At 34.3% G+C, this 16,423-nt stretch overlaps 1 protein-coding gene across 1 annotated transcript in view; it reads right to left on the reverse strand.

Moving 5' to 3' along the window:
- LOC143641284 (neuron navigator 3-like) overlaps nucleotides 1–16,423 on the reverse strand; it is a 234,832-nt gene that overhangs the window by 30,650 nt on the left and 187,759 nt on the right. Inside the window, 1 exon segment of the mRNA XM_077108561.1 lies at nucleotides 2,483–2,594. Coding sequence (XP_076964676.1) covers nucleotides 2,483–2,594 — 112 coding nt within the window.

A 16,423-nucleotide genomic window follows, 5' to 3' on the forward strand; every position in this document is an offset into this window, starting at 1 on the left:
GTTTTAATATTTCAGAAACACAGTCTACATGTCTTATATACTGTCAACTCTTCATAACTAGTTATTTCCTTAATTTTAAAAATGTGGGAAATTATTTTTTCATATTTTTGACCACTTAGATATATTATTTTGTTCCTCTTAATCACTATCCCTCCCACATTTCTGAGCAAAGGAATTCCGATTTTTTAATTCCAGTAGATATACTAAGCTACCTGTTGCCTAAGATAAAAGGAATCCTTCCAGAAAGTTTCACTTCAGTGACTTGTGCTGTATTAAAAAGGGATTAAGCCTTTTTAAATCCCTTCTGGACCTATTTATGACATGAAGACTTAGAACATAAGCTGCTTTATTATATAGCTCTAAGATAAGCTTTAAATACGCAGTAATTTTCCATGCAGCATATAAATCAACTCCCCCACATGGAAAATTGCTAAATTCTTAACAGAAGTAGCCCATAGAAATCCAGTTTGTCTTTCAACTTAAGTAGACCTCATTTTACATAACTGTTTTCCTAAAATTTAAATTCAACTATATATTCTTAATTATGTTATTATTTTCTATGAAATTCGAATAAGCCACTTTTATGTGCAAGGCAATGCTATAGGCACTGGGATGAAGAAACAAACCCTCCTTCATAAATCAGGACACACAGACCTCAAAGGCACCAGAGTATAATGCAAATTTTAATAAGGAAAATACAGCTATTTCCAGATAAAGAGGCATATTTAAGCTAATTCCTGCAGTTTTCCAAAAGTTTTTATTCTGAACAAACAGGGCAGAATATTCCAAGTGGAGTAAACAGACTGTTTAAAGAACTTATGAAGAATGGAAAGAAATTCAGGAAAACTGAAATACGGAATACATAGAGCAAGAAATAAAGTCAAGGACAGCATCTGGCATGTAATTAGCAATCACTAAATATTTGTTGAATATAAAGTTGGTGAAGGGAGATTATCTAATGTCAAGGAGCTTGTTTTTCATCCCAAAGGCAAGGGGGTGCCTGCAGATGCCTGCTTTTAGATGATTGCTCTGACTGTAGTTGAAGAATGGTATAAAGTGGGGTAAGGTTAAGAGAAGAAAGGCTATGTAGGACTTGGTGCCAGATCAGGGAAGAGTCAAAGGATGGTGACAGCAGGATCAGGGAAAAGTAAACAAATCTATCAATACTTAAAGGGTAGAATCAGAAGACCTTGCAGATTCGGGTGATACCATTTAATGAAGCAAAGAATACTGAAGGAGAAGGAGGGCAAGGAGGGAAGTTCAAGTTTGGAGATGTCAAGTTTAAGGTGCCAAAAAAATACTCAAAGATACCCAAGTGGAGTTCTATCTCCAGAGATGAGCCTGGACTAGAGATACAGAGACAGCGGCACATAAATGATAATGATAGCTAGAGCACTAGGTGAGTTTATATAAAATTTTGGAGAGATGTTCAGAATCATTTTGGAAGAGAGTTTAGAATATTAATAATTAACAAATGTATACAATGAAGTGAACACACAGAAAAAGAAGAAAAACTTTGAAAGAAATTTCAAAGGATAAGAAGGAAAACCAATAAAGTAGGATGTCTTAAATGAAGGTGTCCAGCAGAAGGAATTAGACGTCAGTACCAAATGTGGTTTCCATGATGAGTACAATAAGAATTTTAGCTATTTCCCTGGATTAAGTGCTATGTTAGTCATTGTTGACCCTGGAGAGAAAAGCTTTGGTGGAGTAGTGGGGATAGAATTTACGATCCTATGGGCTGAAAGGTGATTGGTGATTGAAGACTTTGAAAGGTTCCAAAATTAGTTTTACCAGAACTTATCTGGAAATAGGAAGAAAGATGATAAGAACTGAGGATTTAGGAAAGAATTTTTTAGCTGGAAGAGAGAATGAGACATATTTAATGCTATTGAAAAGAGAATATGAATAAATTGAACCTATATAAAGAAAAAATGATATGACAATAAGGAGCATTTCTTTAGTGGTGAACCAAAGGGTAGAGATGATGGCAAAAGGAATATTTTCATTGTTTAAAACTGTAGAAACATGGTCATAATAAAATGCAAGCTGATTTCTAGTCTGTTTTCTTATTATTTAAAAATTATCTACAGAACATTGTCCCAACCAGGAGAAGTTGCTCCAAACGCCTGAGACTTGGTATTAACATATTGATTGCTTCATTTTTATTTGCAGATCTGGATTATCATACTCATTTATAGGCTTGTTTTGCTTAAGTCAATATGCACATCACCTCTGCCTCCCGGATCAAATGGAGAGAATATATGTAGAACTATAGAAGTCAATTCATTAAGGTCAATTTAAAAATTATTCAACAGAGGAAGCTACTGTTCTCAAAGTCTGCAATTCTGGAATTCTGATCCCATTAATTTCTCCTTACTCATTAGAAAAGGCAGTGCCACTGAGTAAATACAACTCCATTCTATAAATAAAACAGATACCTGTTATATAAGATGAAAAATGATACCATTTCTGAATATACCTTTTGGAGGGTGGTCTGGGCCATTTAGGGCCCCCTGAATGGCCGCCTGGGCAGCAGAGTTCTGGGCCTTCAGCATTTCAATGGTCTCCCTTAGTTCTATAAGTTCAGACTCCTGTGAAATAAACAAGAGTTTAGAAGCTTTAATATTTAGATACAAAAATGAAAGCCCTTGTTCATAGTATGTCATCAAATGGGTTTGGTTTTATATAGTACCAGACTCCTGAGAGATTTGGATACTTGGCTAAATTTGTCAAATTGTATCTAACAACTTCTTTCTTAGTTAAAGTGAAGACGAATCAATTTTTTTTTCTTATTGTCCTATAGAAATGATTTAAATAGTCATTAGTTCTTTCAAAGGGTGGCACCTAGAGCTGACCAGTGCAAAGCAAATCAAGGTATCATATCACTCATTTTAGTTATCAAACAGTCATATTACCTATGATTATATTAGATATTTAGATAGCAGAATAATAGTACTGCATTATATTGCACTTACTGTCAAGTAGAAATATGCAGTGATATCAAATAAGTGACTATAGATTCTGCCTGAAGTATTTTGCACTTTGGCAATAATTTCTTTGAATCTAAGTGTAAAATCTGGAACTCATTCCTAACTCACTCCTGTTAAATATCACCTTATTAAATTTTGCTGATATATTTAGATCATCCTAGATTCTGACACTTTTCATCCAATAAAATTGCTAATATGGGGACTCAGCCTCATGAAGCCAGAGCAACATAGGAATTAAAACAGAGACTAGAGAGATATAAAATACATACCCCTTAACTAATAAATCACCAAAAAATCAGTGTAAAATCAAATTTTTATAGGAAATACATTTTAAATGTATTCTTACTGAATTTAGAATAATTTTGTTGTGTCTCAGTGCAAAGTATACTATAACTTTTGTCTTTCACAGTTATTTAAACGAATTATTTTAACAGAAATGACTTATAATGAGTGAGATAGGATAGCCAGAAGGTGTGTGTGTGCAGGGGTGGGGTGTGGGGGGGAGGTACATGATAAAAGAAAGAAACGAAGCTCTTTCAGCAGAGACATTTACACTAGATTCTTAATAGTAAGGGGTATCCTTCTTGCCAGAGGCACAATCCCCAAAACTATCCTTATATCCTTGTCAGCATCTTGGAGAATTTCTTGGTAATTCATTTGACATCCACCGTTTCCTCAAGCATCTTTAGAAAAAAGCTAAAGAATCAGGCTTGGGTTGTTAACTCCATGACAGTTCATGCATCCTCAACTGTCTCCCAGAATACAGAAAAAAAGATCAGGATTTTCATTGCAGAAAATTGCTTCATACATGAGAATACCCAGTAACTATGCTAACTTTAGATTCTTAAAAACAGTGTTAATTGAGATGATATACAAGTTTGGAACACATACTTGATAACTTATGTATCTATTTTATTTGGCTATTTGATCTTAATATAGAATAATTATATTTTAAATAACAAGCAGATACTCTTAACTTTAAAGGCTTATAAAACAAAGGACCTCATAAGAAATCAATAATAATATGCTGGATTTATAGGTGTGTCTTCAAATACTTGAGTGTAACCAATCCAAGTATATTTCTTTATCATAAAAGTAAAACTATCTGTGGAAAATTTCTAACCCAATTCATCTTAATATCCCAGTCTCTCCAACTTCTATAATTTAGGTCCTTGCCCAAGTAGCGATAGATAACTTTATCAAAACTTAGTATATTTTTTCAATTAAAATAAATCCCCCAAGAGATGAAAAAATTCCTGGAAATTGATTCTGCTTCCACTAGAAATTTATTCAAAAGAATTCCTATAGTACATAATTAATAAATCACATAATCTAAATCCAATTTTATAAAATAAACACTAGGATACATGTTACATTTTACTTGAATCCAGATTTTTATCCTTCAATTTAAAATCAATAATATTGGTACTGTGGAATAAAAATCTGTTAAAATATTTGGCTAATCTTTAAAAGAGAAAAGTGAACATGAGGTCTAAAAACTAAGCTTAACTTTCGGCTAGTTGATTTATTTCAGTGTTAAAACTTTAATCTTTTCAAGAGAAATCTCTTCTAGAGACTGCTTTTAAAATGATTAAAAGTGGAGAAAGTTGTTTAGGGATTTTTTTTAAGAATATTGTGTTCAGTATGCTATAGAAGGATGATCCCATTCTAAAATTAAGGTTCTTTTAAAAAACACAAATATTAACAGGTTAGCTATTACTTAATGTGGCTCAGTAAACCCAAAGGAAGAATAACTAGGTAAGAAATGCATTTACTATATATAACCTGGGAAAACCTATAAAAAATTAGTTCAGGTGAACTTAAAGTACCTGCAATGTGTCCCATTGTCTTTAATTTGAAAGAAAACTAAATTTTAGGCCAATTTGAGGTAACCTGTTCCAACTTGCACTAGTTATTGCCACATATCTACAAAAACCTTCCTTCTTCCTTATTTCCTAATGAGGTCTACTCTCATTTTTGTCATTCAAGCTATATCCATCTTTTTCTAGGCATTTTCATATGATTTTTCCCCTTTGCTTTAAATATCTTCCTGTCCCTTAGAGGCCATAGCAAAATGTCTCCCTAATTGCGAAACCTCTGTTTTCATATCAGAAAATAAATAAATAAATAAGGAAGGAAGGAAAGAAAGAAAGAAAGAAAGGAAGGAAGAAAGGAAGGAAGGAAGGAAGGAAGGAAGGAAGAAAGAAAGAAAGAAATTCTCTTCTGTGGGGTTTCAGGCCATTGAATGCACTAGGTTTATTTAGGTGTTGAAGAATGTATCTTTTCACCTGATTTATGATCTCAGTAAATGTTGGGATGGTTTTCTTGAAATGTTCTGGGACATGATTAACAGATACATTTTACCTTCTAGGAATAATTGAAAACTTTGACTTCACTGAATTTATCTTTATTTATTTTATTTATTTATTTATTTATTTATTTATTTATTTATTTATTTATTTATTTATTTATTTATATAAGAGGGTACTTGTCACCTAGGGAGCAGGGTGACATAAAAACATCAAAACTTTTCTTGCTTAGTATAAACAGAAAGTCTCAACATAGCTAATTGAGTGGAATCTTCTCCTATGGAGATCAATGAAGCTAGGTTTGCCTTTTTCTCTTTCCCAATAATAGTATTATAGAGATCAACAGAAAGCATTTTAAATAAAAACTTGACTCTGATGTAGAGACTGTTTTCAACTCTTCATTTTTCTGCTTCATAACTATAGTTGTTCACATTTATTTTTTAAGCTATGCTTTATAAGATTTCTATAGTGTATAGAAAGTGCAATGCTGTATCTAGACATAATTATCCTTTTTAAAAATTTTGTCCATGGTGGAGAGTCTGGATAAAGACTGATTAGAAATGAATTTCAAGATAACTGACTAAAAAATCATTAGATAATTTAAAATATTTTCCTATAATCTCTTTATTTTAAAATTGGCCAATTCAACATGCTTGTTTTGAGAATCATTTATTAAGCCTTCCCAAAAAATATCCTTAGAAATGTATATGCTATCGAGATATGAATTTATAGTTTGCTTCTCTAATTCAGTGTTTTCCAGTTTCCTACTCTCATCAATAGATAGTAAAAGGAAGACTGTAGCTAGGATAACTATGCAAAGGGTCTTGGGAATTAGGTGATGAAATCCTATTTTGTTGATACTTCCTCCTCCTTCTGATAAACCATTTGAGATAATGATGATCTAACACCCACTGCCTATATAAGATACCAGTTTTCTGTGAAAGTTTCTTGTATCTAAGAGTCCAGATGGAGTCAATATAGATGCAGTTTTGTACATGTCTCTGAGGATAAACAAGTTGAGATGATTGCAAAATGCTCCAAAATAAAATAATCAAATATCGCGATATAATACCAACCTTGCTTGGTGTTCTTTACAACCTAATCTCCTAACTGTATCTTATCTCTTTCCAAATTTCTCACTGTCAAAGCCCTTACTGAGATTTCAGAAGCTTGGCAACAAACCTCATCAAACAACTTAACCTTCTAGGCACTAAGTCTGTCTCACTTCCTCAAACTGACACTTGGGTAGGTAATCTCACACTAACCAGCTGTAGCTTCTTTGAACACATTTTTTTCCTCTTCCTCATCTTTGTATTTGCTTTGAAATCTTGCTAGTGTTGCAATTTAAATAATCTGGCTATGACTACTGTATATAGATTCAAATAAATGAGGTTCACCAAAACTCAACACCAGTTGCAATTTAAAAATTATAAATTAGCATTATATTATGTTCCAAAAGATTTTTAAGAACACTTTCAGAACGCAAATATCAATATAGAATGAGAAGAGTTAATGTAAACATTAAAATCAACTAAATTTTTAGCTTCCATGTTATCTTTTTCAAAGATCTGGCTTCTAATGTCCTCATTTTCAAGGTTTACATTCAGGTTCCCCTACTCCACCCCTCCACCCCCCTGAAAAAAAGACAGTTTCAAAGAGGTAAGAATAAGGAAACCCTGAGATTTATGGTTAGCATAAGGGCCAATATCTGAGTTCCATCACTCTTAGGGGAAGATATTCCTCTATTTTGCTCTGACCTTTGAGTGGGAATAACCTAGTTCACTTTAATCTATATTCTAATAGCCCCAGTATGATAGCTATAGGGCACTAATTAGAATGCCTTCCTAATTTTAAATATTATATATTTAGTAAATTTGAATGCAAAGATTTAGCAGAAGTTCTGTAGAAATTCCACTTGTCAAAAAAACATTTGCAGAATCCTTGCCAATTTAATGATATGTATCACAGCCTTTCCCAACTGGCATTCTGTGAGTAAAGTACGACCTGCACAATGCTCTGAGTGATGTCTCCTAGTAATTTTCCTCCTTGCTGCTAATGTCAGGCTGTTCATTTCTCTGAAATACATTCCTACATTTCCCCAGAGCTAATCTTCATCCTGCCAATGGCAAGGAGCTCCCAGTGCCATCTCCACTCTGCAGGCATCGTGCGGATGCACAAGTTCCCTTTGAGAATGTTCATGGCATTACACTCTTATATTTCTAATGGAATGATAATTTTCTGCCTTTTGAGTTATTCATACATGTCTTTTCTTTCTTACAAGGCTGTAAGTATATAAAAGCAGTATTTTGGCACACCAATTTGGCCAGAGAATCTGTGTTCTCTGGCATGTGGAAACAGAAAATAGTTAGAATGCTATTCAAATGAATGATTTTGAAATATAAATAAAACTAAAATTTTGATGTAGTTTCAGGCTATAATGCCACCTGATTGCTCACATCACTCTCTGAAGGCAAAAGATCAGGATTTGAGTTGCAGCTTATCTGTTTCCTATATGTAACCAAGAACATTTGACCACCTTGGTCTTTATGTCTTTATGTGTTAGCTGCTCATCCTGCTTCCCAATAGTCTCATTCTCAGGTTTATGTTATTCAATGTGATTATCATCACCTAAAATCTGATGCTTTAATTATATGTCTATCGTTTTCTGCACCTTTTAGAATATAACTTCTATGTAAGAATGTATATATATGGGCTATATGTATAGTGCATATATAGACTATAAAGTCCAGGTGGAACATTTTATACATGTACATATATATAATCATTTTCATATATAAGGAATATAAGCCTCTTGGGAAATATTGTGATCTATATAAATTTATAGTGTATATAATTTATGAGGAATGTATTATAATAGTCCTCATGGAGTTTATATTCTAGCAGGAATCTGTATCTATAGACAGAGATAGAGACAGGAAATAGATTCACACCTTGCAAACCTACCCATCTGTCTGTACTGTTTAGTTCTTACACAGTAGAAATTCAATATAGTTAATGATTAAACAGGCAAACACAACTAGGAATTCCAGGAATAGAGTTTAAAAACCTGTGCTCTATAGACTTCAGACATTTTCTTGGGATTGTTGGATCACCAGAGAGCAATATACCTTTCATCTCAGCTCCCTGAAAAAAATGCCTTTACTGAAATATGATTAAGTGTTATGCCCTCAGCTTTTAGAGGAATGTCTACCTGAACAGTGATTTTTGTCTTTTGTTATTCCATGACCCCAATTTAAGAAGCTTTGAAATACATTTGTCCTTGAATTCAGGGCCAAAAAGTTTGTCTTTTCAATCTAAATTATGCTCTTTTGGTCAGAAAATGAGAACAAAACACATCAAGCAATCTCCCTTTGTGTCTTAGCTTCCTTGACATTCAGTTTGGTTCAGTGCTTTGTGGTGGTAATTACCAGGCTCAGGTACCTTATATACATTCATCTACTGGTTTTCATTAGATTCTGTCACTGAATTGTGTCATATCATACTGCAACTAATATCATAGGCTTCTCAAAAGTATTTTGGAAAAAGTCAATTTATAAGCTCAGATTAATAAACTAGCAACCAACATTACTGTGTGTGGTGTGTACAATGTGCAACTAGACAAGGTATTGTTTTTAGTTAAAAATGGTAAACAGCCGGGCATGGTGGTATACGCTTGTAATCTCACCAACTCGGGAGGCTGAGGCAGGCAGACTGGACTGCGAGCTCAAAGCCAGTCTCAGCAAAAGCGAGGCACAAAGCAACTCAGTGAGATCCTGTCTCTAAATAAAATATACAATAGAGCTGGGATGTGGCTCAGTGGTTAAGTGCCCCTGAGTTCAGTCCCCAGTACTCTAACCAAAAAAATGGTAAAGAAAATTTCATACACTATGGTATCTTTGGAAAAAATTTCACAATTTTGGTAATGTTAGATGAAAGATGTTGCACACAAAATTATAAAATTTCTTATATTATGGAGACATTTTAAAATATTCCAGTATTATTCACTGCAAATTAACATAACTATTTATATTCATAGATTCTATGAGAAAATTTACTTACAAATATAAATGAGTTGAAAATACCGGTGGGCAATGTTTCTAGTGATTTCAACTTAAAGATAGTAAGACTTTAATACTAAACCTCATTTTCAGCAATATGCCCACCATACACCCAAAGATGATTTTCTTTATCTTATAACTTTTAAGGCAGAAAAAAAGAGAGAAAAGTAAAGAAAGGGAATATTTCTTGATTGCCCATGGCATGTGACATAATCAGCATCTAACTAACTCTTTATGGTGATGTTACAAGGTAGTTATTATCATTCCCACCTGAAAAATGATGAATTTGAGATTCAGAAAATGTTATATAACCTTGCTCAAGATTACACAGCTTCTAAGGGACACAATCAGGATTCACACTCAGAATTACTGGTCTCCAATGTCAATATTCTGTTGCACCTGACTGCCCTAAAAGGCCTTGTAATCCTGTTTCCTAGTTTCTTACGTTACACAGAGGAGTGGCAAACTGAGGTGTGTGTGTGTGTGTGTGTGTGTGTGTGTGTGTGTGTGTGAGAGAGAGAGAGAGAGAGAGAGAGAGAGAGAGAGAGAGATAGAGACAGACACATACAGTAAAGAAATTTATGGGATCCAAGGGAATTTTTTAGTTATTCTTCCAGGACAGTTGGACAGGGAGGGACAGTATTCTCTCATGGGCAAGAGAAATCTATGAAATATTAGAATAAATATCAAATAAAATATTAAAATAAATGTATGAAATATTAGAAAAATATATTAATATATTTTGCCAGTTATGCCAGGCAAGGCAATTATAGGAGGTTATTGGATTTTCTCTTTTAATTGACTGTTAAGATTTTTTTAAACTTTTGTAAACTTTAAACTTTGGTAATATATGCTAGTTTTTTTTTTTTTTTTGTACACATATCCTCCTTTATTTGTGCAAATATTCTGCAGGATAAATTTATAAGATTGGAATTTTTTAATTAGAACTTAGGTTTAAAACATTGGAGGACATTGCAAATGAGTGTCTGTTTCTTCTTTCCACTATTATTATTTATTTTTTTTTGTTTTTTTTTTGTTTTTTTTTTATATGTAGAATCTTTTTTTAAAATTAATTTTTATTGTAGGTTATTCAAAACATTACATAGTTCTTGATATATCATATTTCACACTTTGATTCAAGTGGGATATGCGCTCCCATTTTTACCCCACATACAGATTGCAGAATCACATCAGTTGCACAACCATTGATTTACATATTGCCATTCTGGTGTCTCTTGTATTCTGCTGCCTTTCCTATCCTCTACTATCCCCCCTCCCCCCTCCCCTCCCCTCTTCTCTCTCTACCCCCTCTACTGTAATTCATTTCTCCCCCTTATATTTTTCCTCCTTTCCCCTCACTTCCTCTTGTATGTAATTTTGTATACCCCTGAGGGTCTCCTTCCATTTACATGCAATTTCCCTTCTCTCTCCCTTTCCCTCCCACCTCTCATCCCTGTTTAATGTTAATCTTCTTCTCATGCTCTTTGTCCCTACTCTGTTCTTAGCTACTCTCCTTATATCAAAGGAGACATTTGGCATTTGTTTTTAAGGGATTGGCTAGCTTCACTTAGCATAATCTGCTGTAATACCATTCATTTCCCTCCAAATTCTATGATTTTGTCATTTCTTAATGCAGAGTAATACTCCATTGTGTATAAATGCCACATTTTTTTTATCCATTCGTCTATTGAAGAGCATCTAGGTTGGTTCCACAGTCTTGCTATTGTGAATTGTGCTGCTATGAACATGGATGTAGCAGTGTCCCTATAGTGTGCTCTTTTTAGGTCTTTAGGGAATAGACCGAGTAGGGGAATAGCTGGATCAAATGGTGGTTCCATTCCGAGCTTTCCAAGAAATCTCCATACTCCTTTCCAAATTGGCCGCACCAATTTGCATTCCCACCAGCAATGTACAAGAGTACCCTTTTCCCCACATCCTCTCCAGCACTTGTTGCTGTTTGACTTCCTAATGGCTGCCAATATTACTGGAGTGAGATGGTATCTTAGGGTGGTTTTGATTTGCATTTCTCTGACTGCTAGAGATGGTGAGCATTTTTTCATATACTTGTTGATTGATTGTATGTCCTCCTCTGAGAAATTTCTGTTCAGGTCCTTGGCCCATTTGTTGATTGGGTTATTCATTATCTCATTGTCTAATTTTTTTAGTTCTTTGTATATTCTGGATATTAGGGCTCTGTCTGAAGTGTGAGGAGTAAAGATTTGTTCCCAGGACGTAGGCTCCCTATTTACCTCTCTTATTGTTTCTTTTGCTGAGAAAAAACTTTTTAGTTTGAGTAAGTCCCATTTGTTGATTCTAGTTATTAACTGTTGTGCTATGGGTGTCCTATTGAGGAATTTGGAGCCCGACCCCACAGTATGTAGATCATAGCCAACTTTTTCTTCTATCAGACGCCATGTCTCTGATTTGATATCAAGTTCCTTGATCCACTTTGAGTTAACTTTTGTGCATGGCGAGAGAAAGGGATTCAGTTTCATTTTGTTGCAAATGGATTTCCAGTTTTCCCAACACCATTTGTTGAAGATGCTATCCTTCTTCCATTGCATGCTTTTAGCCCCTTTATCGAATATAAGATAGTTGTAGTTTTGTGGATTGGTTTCTGTGTCCTCTATTCTGTACCATTGGTCCACCCGCCTGTTTTGGTACCAGTACCATGCTGTTTTTGTTACTATTGCTCTGTAGTATAGTTTGAAGTCTGGTATAGCTATACCGCCTGATTCACACTTCCTGCTTAGCATTGTTTTTGCTCTTCTGGGTCTTTTATTTTTCCATATGAATTTCATGATTGCTTTCTCTATTTCTACAAGAAATGCCGTTGGGATTTTGATTGGCATTGCATTAAACCTATAGAGAACTTTTGGTAATATCGCCATTTTGATGATGTTACTTCTACCTATCCATGAACAGGGTATATTTTTCCATCTTCTAGATCTTCTTCTATTTCTCTCTTTAGGGTTCTGTAGTTTTCATTGTATAAGTCTTTCACCTCTTTTGTTAGGTTGATTCCCAAGTATTTTATTTTTTTTGAGGATATTGTGAATGGGGTGGTTGTCCTCATTTCCATTTCAGAGGATTTGTCGCTGATATACAGGAATGCCTTTGATTTATGCATGTTGATTTTATAGCCTGCCACTTTGCTGAATTCATTTATTAGCACTAATAGTTTCTTTGTAGACCCTTTTGGGTCTGCTAGGTATAGAATCATGTCATCTGCAAATAGTGATAATTTGAGTTCTTCTTTTCCTATTTTTATGCCTTTAATTTCTTTCGTCTGTCTAATTGCTCTAGCCAGTGATTCGAGAACTATGTTGAACAGAAGTGGTGAGAGAGGGCATCCCTGTCTTGTTCCAGATTTTAGAGGGAATGCCTTCAGTTTTTCTCCATTCAGAATGATGCTAGCCTGAGGCTTGGCATAGATTGCTTTTACAATATTGAGGTATGTTCCTGTTATCCCTAGTTTTTCTAGAGTTTTGAACATAAAGGGATGCTGTACTTTGTCGAATGCTTTTTCCGCATCTATCGAGATGATCATATGGTTCTTATTTTTATGCCTATTGATGTGGTGAATAACATTTATTGATTTCCGTATATTGAACCAGCCTTGCATCCCAGGGATAAATCCTACCTGATCATGGTGCACAATTTTTTTGATATGTTTTTGTATCCGGTTCGCCAGAAGTTTATTGAGGATTTTTGCATCTAGGTTCATTAGAGATATTGGTCTGTAGTTTTCTTTCTTTGAAGTGTCTTTGTCTGGTTTAGGAATCAGGGTGATGTTGGCCTCATAGAATGAATTTGGAAGTTCTCCCTCTTTTTCTATTTCCTGAAATAGCTTGAAAAGTATTGGTATTAGTTCCTCTTTAAAGGTTTTGTAAAACTCTGCTGTATACCCATCCGGTCCTGGGCTTTTCTTAGTTGGTAATCTTTTGATGGTATCTTCTATTTCCTCAATTGATATTGGTCTGTTTAGGTTGTCAATATCCTCCTGACTCAATCTGGGCAAATCATATGACTTAAGAAATTTATCGATGATTTCACTATCTTCTATTTTATTGGAGTATAAGGATTCAAAATAGTTTCTGATAATCTTCTGTATTTCTGAAGTGTCTGTTGTGATATTGCCTTTTTCATCCCGTATGCTGGTAATTTGAGTTCTCTCTCTTCTTCTCTTCGTTAGCATGGCTAAGGGTCTGTCGATTTTATTTATTTTTTCAAAGAACCAACTTTTAGTTTTGTCAATTTTTTCAATTGTTTCTTTCGTTTCGATTTCATTAATTTCAGCTCTGATTTTAATTATTTCTTGTCTTCTACTTCTTTTGCTGTTGTTTTGCTCTTCTTTTTCTAAGATTTTGAGTTGAAGTATTAGATCATTTATTTGTTGGTTTTTTCTTTTTCTAAGGAATGAACTCCAAGCAATAAATTTTCCTCTTAGAACTGCTTTCAATGTGTCCCATAGATTCCGATATGTTGTGTCTGTGTTTTCATTTATCTCTAAGAATTTTTTAATTTCCTCCTTGATGTCTTCTATAACCCATTGATCATTCAGTAACCTATTGTTCATTCTCCAAGTGATGCATGACTTTTCCTTACTTCTTTTATCGTTAATTTTCAATTGCATTCCATTATGGTCAGATAAGATACATGGTATTATCTCTACTCCTTTGTATTGTCTAAGAGTTGCCCTGTGACATAATATATTATCTATTTTTGAGATGATCCATGTGCTGCTGAGAAAAAAAGTGTAACTGCTTGATGTTGGGTGGTATATTCTATATATGTCAATTAAGTCTAGGTTATTAATTGTGTTATTGAGCTCTATAGTTTCCTTATTCAACTTTTGTTTGGAAGATCTGTCCAGTGGTGAGAGAGGTGTGTTGAAGTCTCCCATGATTATTGTATGGTGGTCTATTAGACTCTTGAACTTGAGAAGAGTTTGTTTGATGAACATAGCTGCACCATTGTTTGGGGCATATATATTTATAATTGTTATGTCTTGTTGGTGTATGGTTCCCTTGAGAAGTATGTAGTGTCCCTCTTCATCCCTTTTGATTAACTTTGGCTTGAAATCTATTTTATTTGATATGAGTATGGACACTCCTGCTTGTTTCCGAAGTCCATATGAGTGATATGATTTTTCCCAACCTTTCACCTTCAGTCTATGTATGTCTTTTCCTATCAAATGCGTCTCCTGAAGGCAGCATATTGTTGGGTCTTGTTTTGTGATCCATTCTACTAGCCTGTGTCTCTTAATTGGTGAGTTTAAGCCATTAACATTTAGGGTTATTATTGAGATATGGGTTGTTCTTCCAGCCATATTTGTTTATTTATGTTACTAAACATGGTTTGTTTTCCTCTTTGATTATTCCCCCCCCTTTACTGTACTACCTCCCGCTGTTGGTTTTCATTGATATTTTCCATTTCCTCTTCCTGTAATATTTTGCCGAGGATGTTTTGAAGAGATGGTTTTCTAGCTGCAAATTCTTTTAACTTTTGTTTATCATGGAAGGTTTTAATTTCATCTTCCATCCTGAAGCTTAATTTCGCGGGATACACGATTCTTGGTTGGAACCCATTTTCTTTCAGTGTTTGAAATATGTTATTCCAGGATCTTCTAGCTTTGAGAGTCTGTGTTGAAAGATCAGCTGTTATCCTGATTGGTTTACCCCTAAATGTAATCTGCTTCCTTTATCTTGTAGCTTTTAAAATTCTCTCCTTATTCTGTATGTTGGGCATCTTCATTATAATGTGTCTAGGTGTGGATCTCTTATGATTTTGCACATTCGGCGTCCTGTAGGCTTCTAGGATTTGGGATTCTGTCTCATTCTTCAAGTCTGGGAAGTTTTCTCGTATTATTTCGTTGAATAGATTGCTCATTCCTTTGGTTTGGACCTCAGTACCTTCCTGTATCCCAATGACTCTTAAGTTTGGTCTCTTTATGTTATCCCATATTTCTTGAATGTTCTGCTCATGGTTTCTTAACAGCTTTGCTGAGCTGTCTATGTTCTTCTCCAGTTGAAATACTTTGTCTTCATTGTCTGATGTTCTATCTTCTAAGTGTTCTACTCTGCTGGTAGTATTCTCAATTGAGTTTTTAAGTTGGTTTATTGTTTCCTGCATTTCCAGGATTTCTGTTTGTTTGTTTTTTATAACCTCTATCTCCCTGTATAATTGATCTTTTGCTTCTTGGATTTGTTTATGTAATTTATTGTCAAAGTGGTCGAAGTGGTCTTTCATTGTCTGATTTTGCTGTCTAATGTCTTCCTTGAGACTCCAGATCATCTGAATATATATGCTAGTTTTGTAAAGCTAATGTTAGACCTTACAAAAGCTAAAGACAAAATTGAACCATCCCTCTGGACAAATATAAGAACAGATTCTGAAAATATTCAGATTATTTTAGGTTGGGAATCTCTTTGAGAATTAGAAAGCACTGTGAGCACCTGCTCATATTAAATACATATGCATTTTTCATAAAAATTTCCATAAATTTCAGAGGCTGCACCTAACTCTCTCTGACAATAAATCCAAAGAGGTAAGGGCTCTTGACTAACAGCAGGGAAGAAAGTTAACTGGTCTCTTAGGAAAAGTGACTAGACCCTTGGCAGTATGGACTCTTTTAATAGATCTGCCTTTGTGAACTAAATTCTGTTCCTTTCCTTTCAGTATTTCTTCTTCGATACCATATGATCTTTTGCATTTATTTTAAAGCTTTAAAGATAATTGGAATAACATTACTCAAAGGCAGGATCATTAGATGTTAACTAGTTCTTAAGACTCCCAAACTGCACAGTATTGTTCCTGTATCATAGATGCTATAACTTTAAGTTCCTTATGTTATAGTCCATACACTTTTCCTATATATCTCTCCTGGGCATCTCAGCCTCTAGACAAGGATTATTAATGGGCTTATATACCATGCATCTGTACTCTCATTAGAGTTCAATTCTTGACAAACTCATGACAATTTGCTCCTAGAATATTCGAAATCTCCCTTATACAACTGTTTCTCTTTCTTAACCTTTGGTTTTCTTTTAATAGTTTTAGT

The sequence above is a fragment of the Callospermophilus lateralis genome, unplaced genomic scaffold (assembly GCF_048772815.1).
Source record: "Callospermophilus lateralis isolate mCalLat2 unplaced genomic scaffold, mCalLat2.hap1 Scaffold_94, whole genome shotgun sequence".
Lineage (NCBI taxonomy): Eukaryota > Metazoa > Chordata > Mammalia > Rodentia > Sciuridae > Callospermophilus > Callospermophilus lateralis.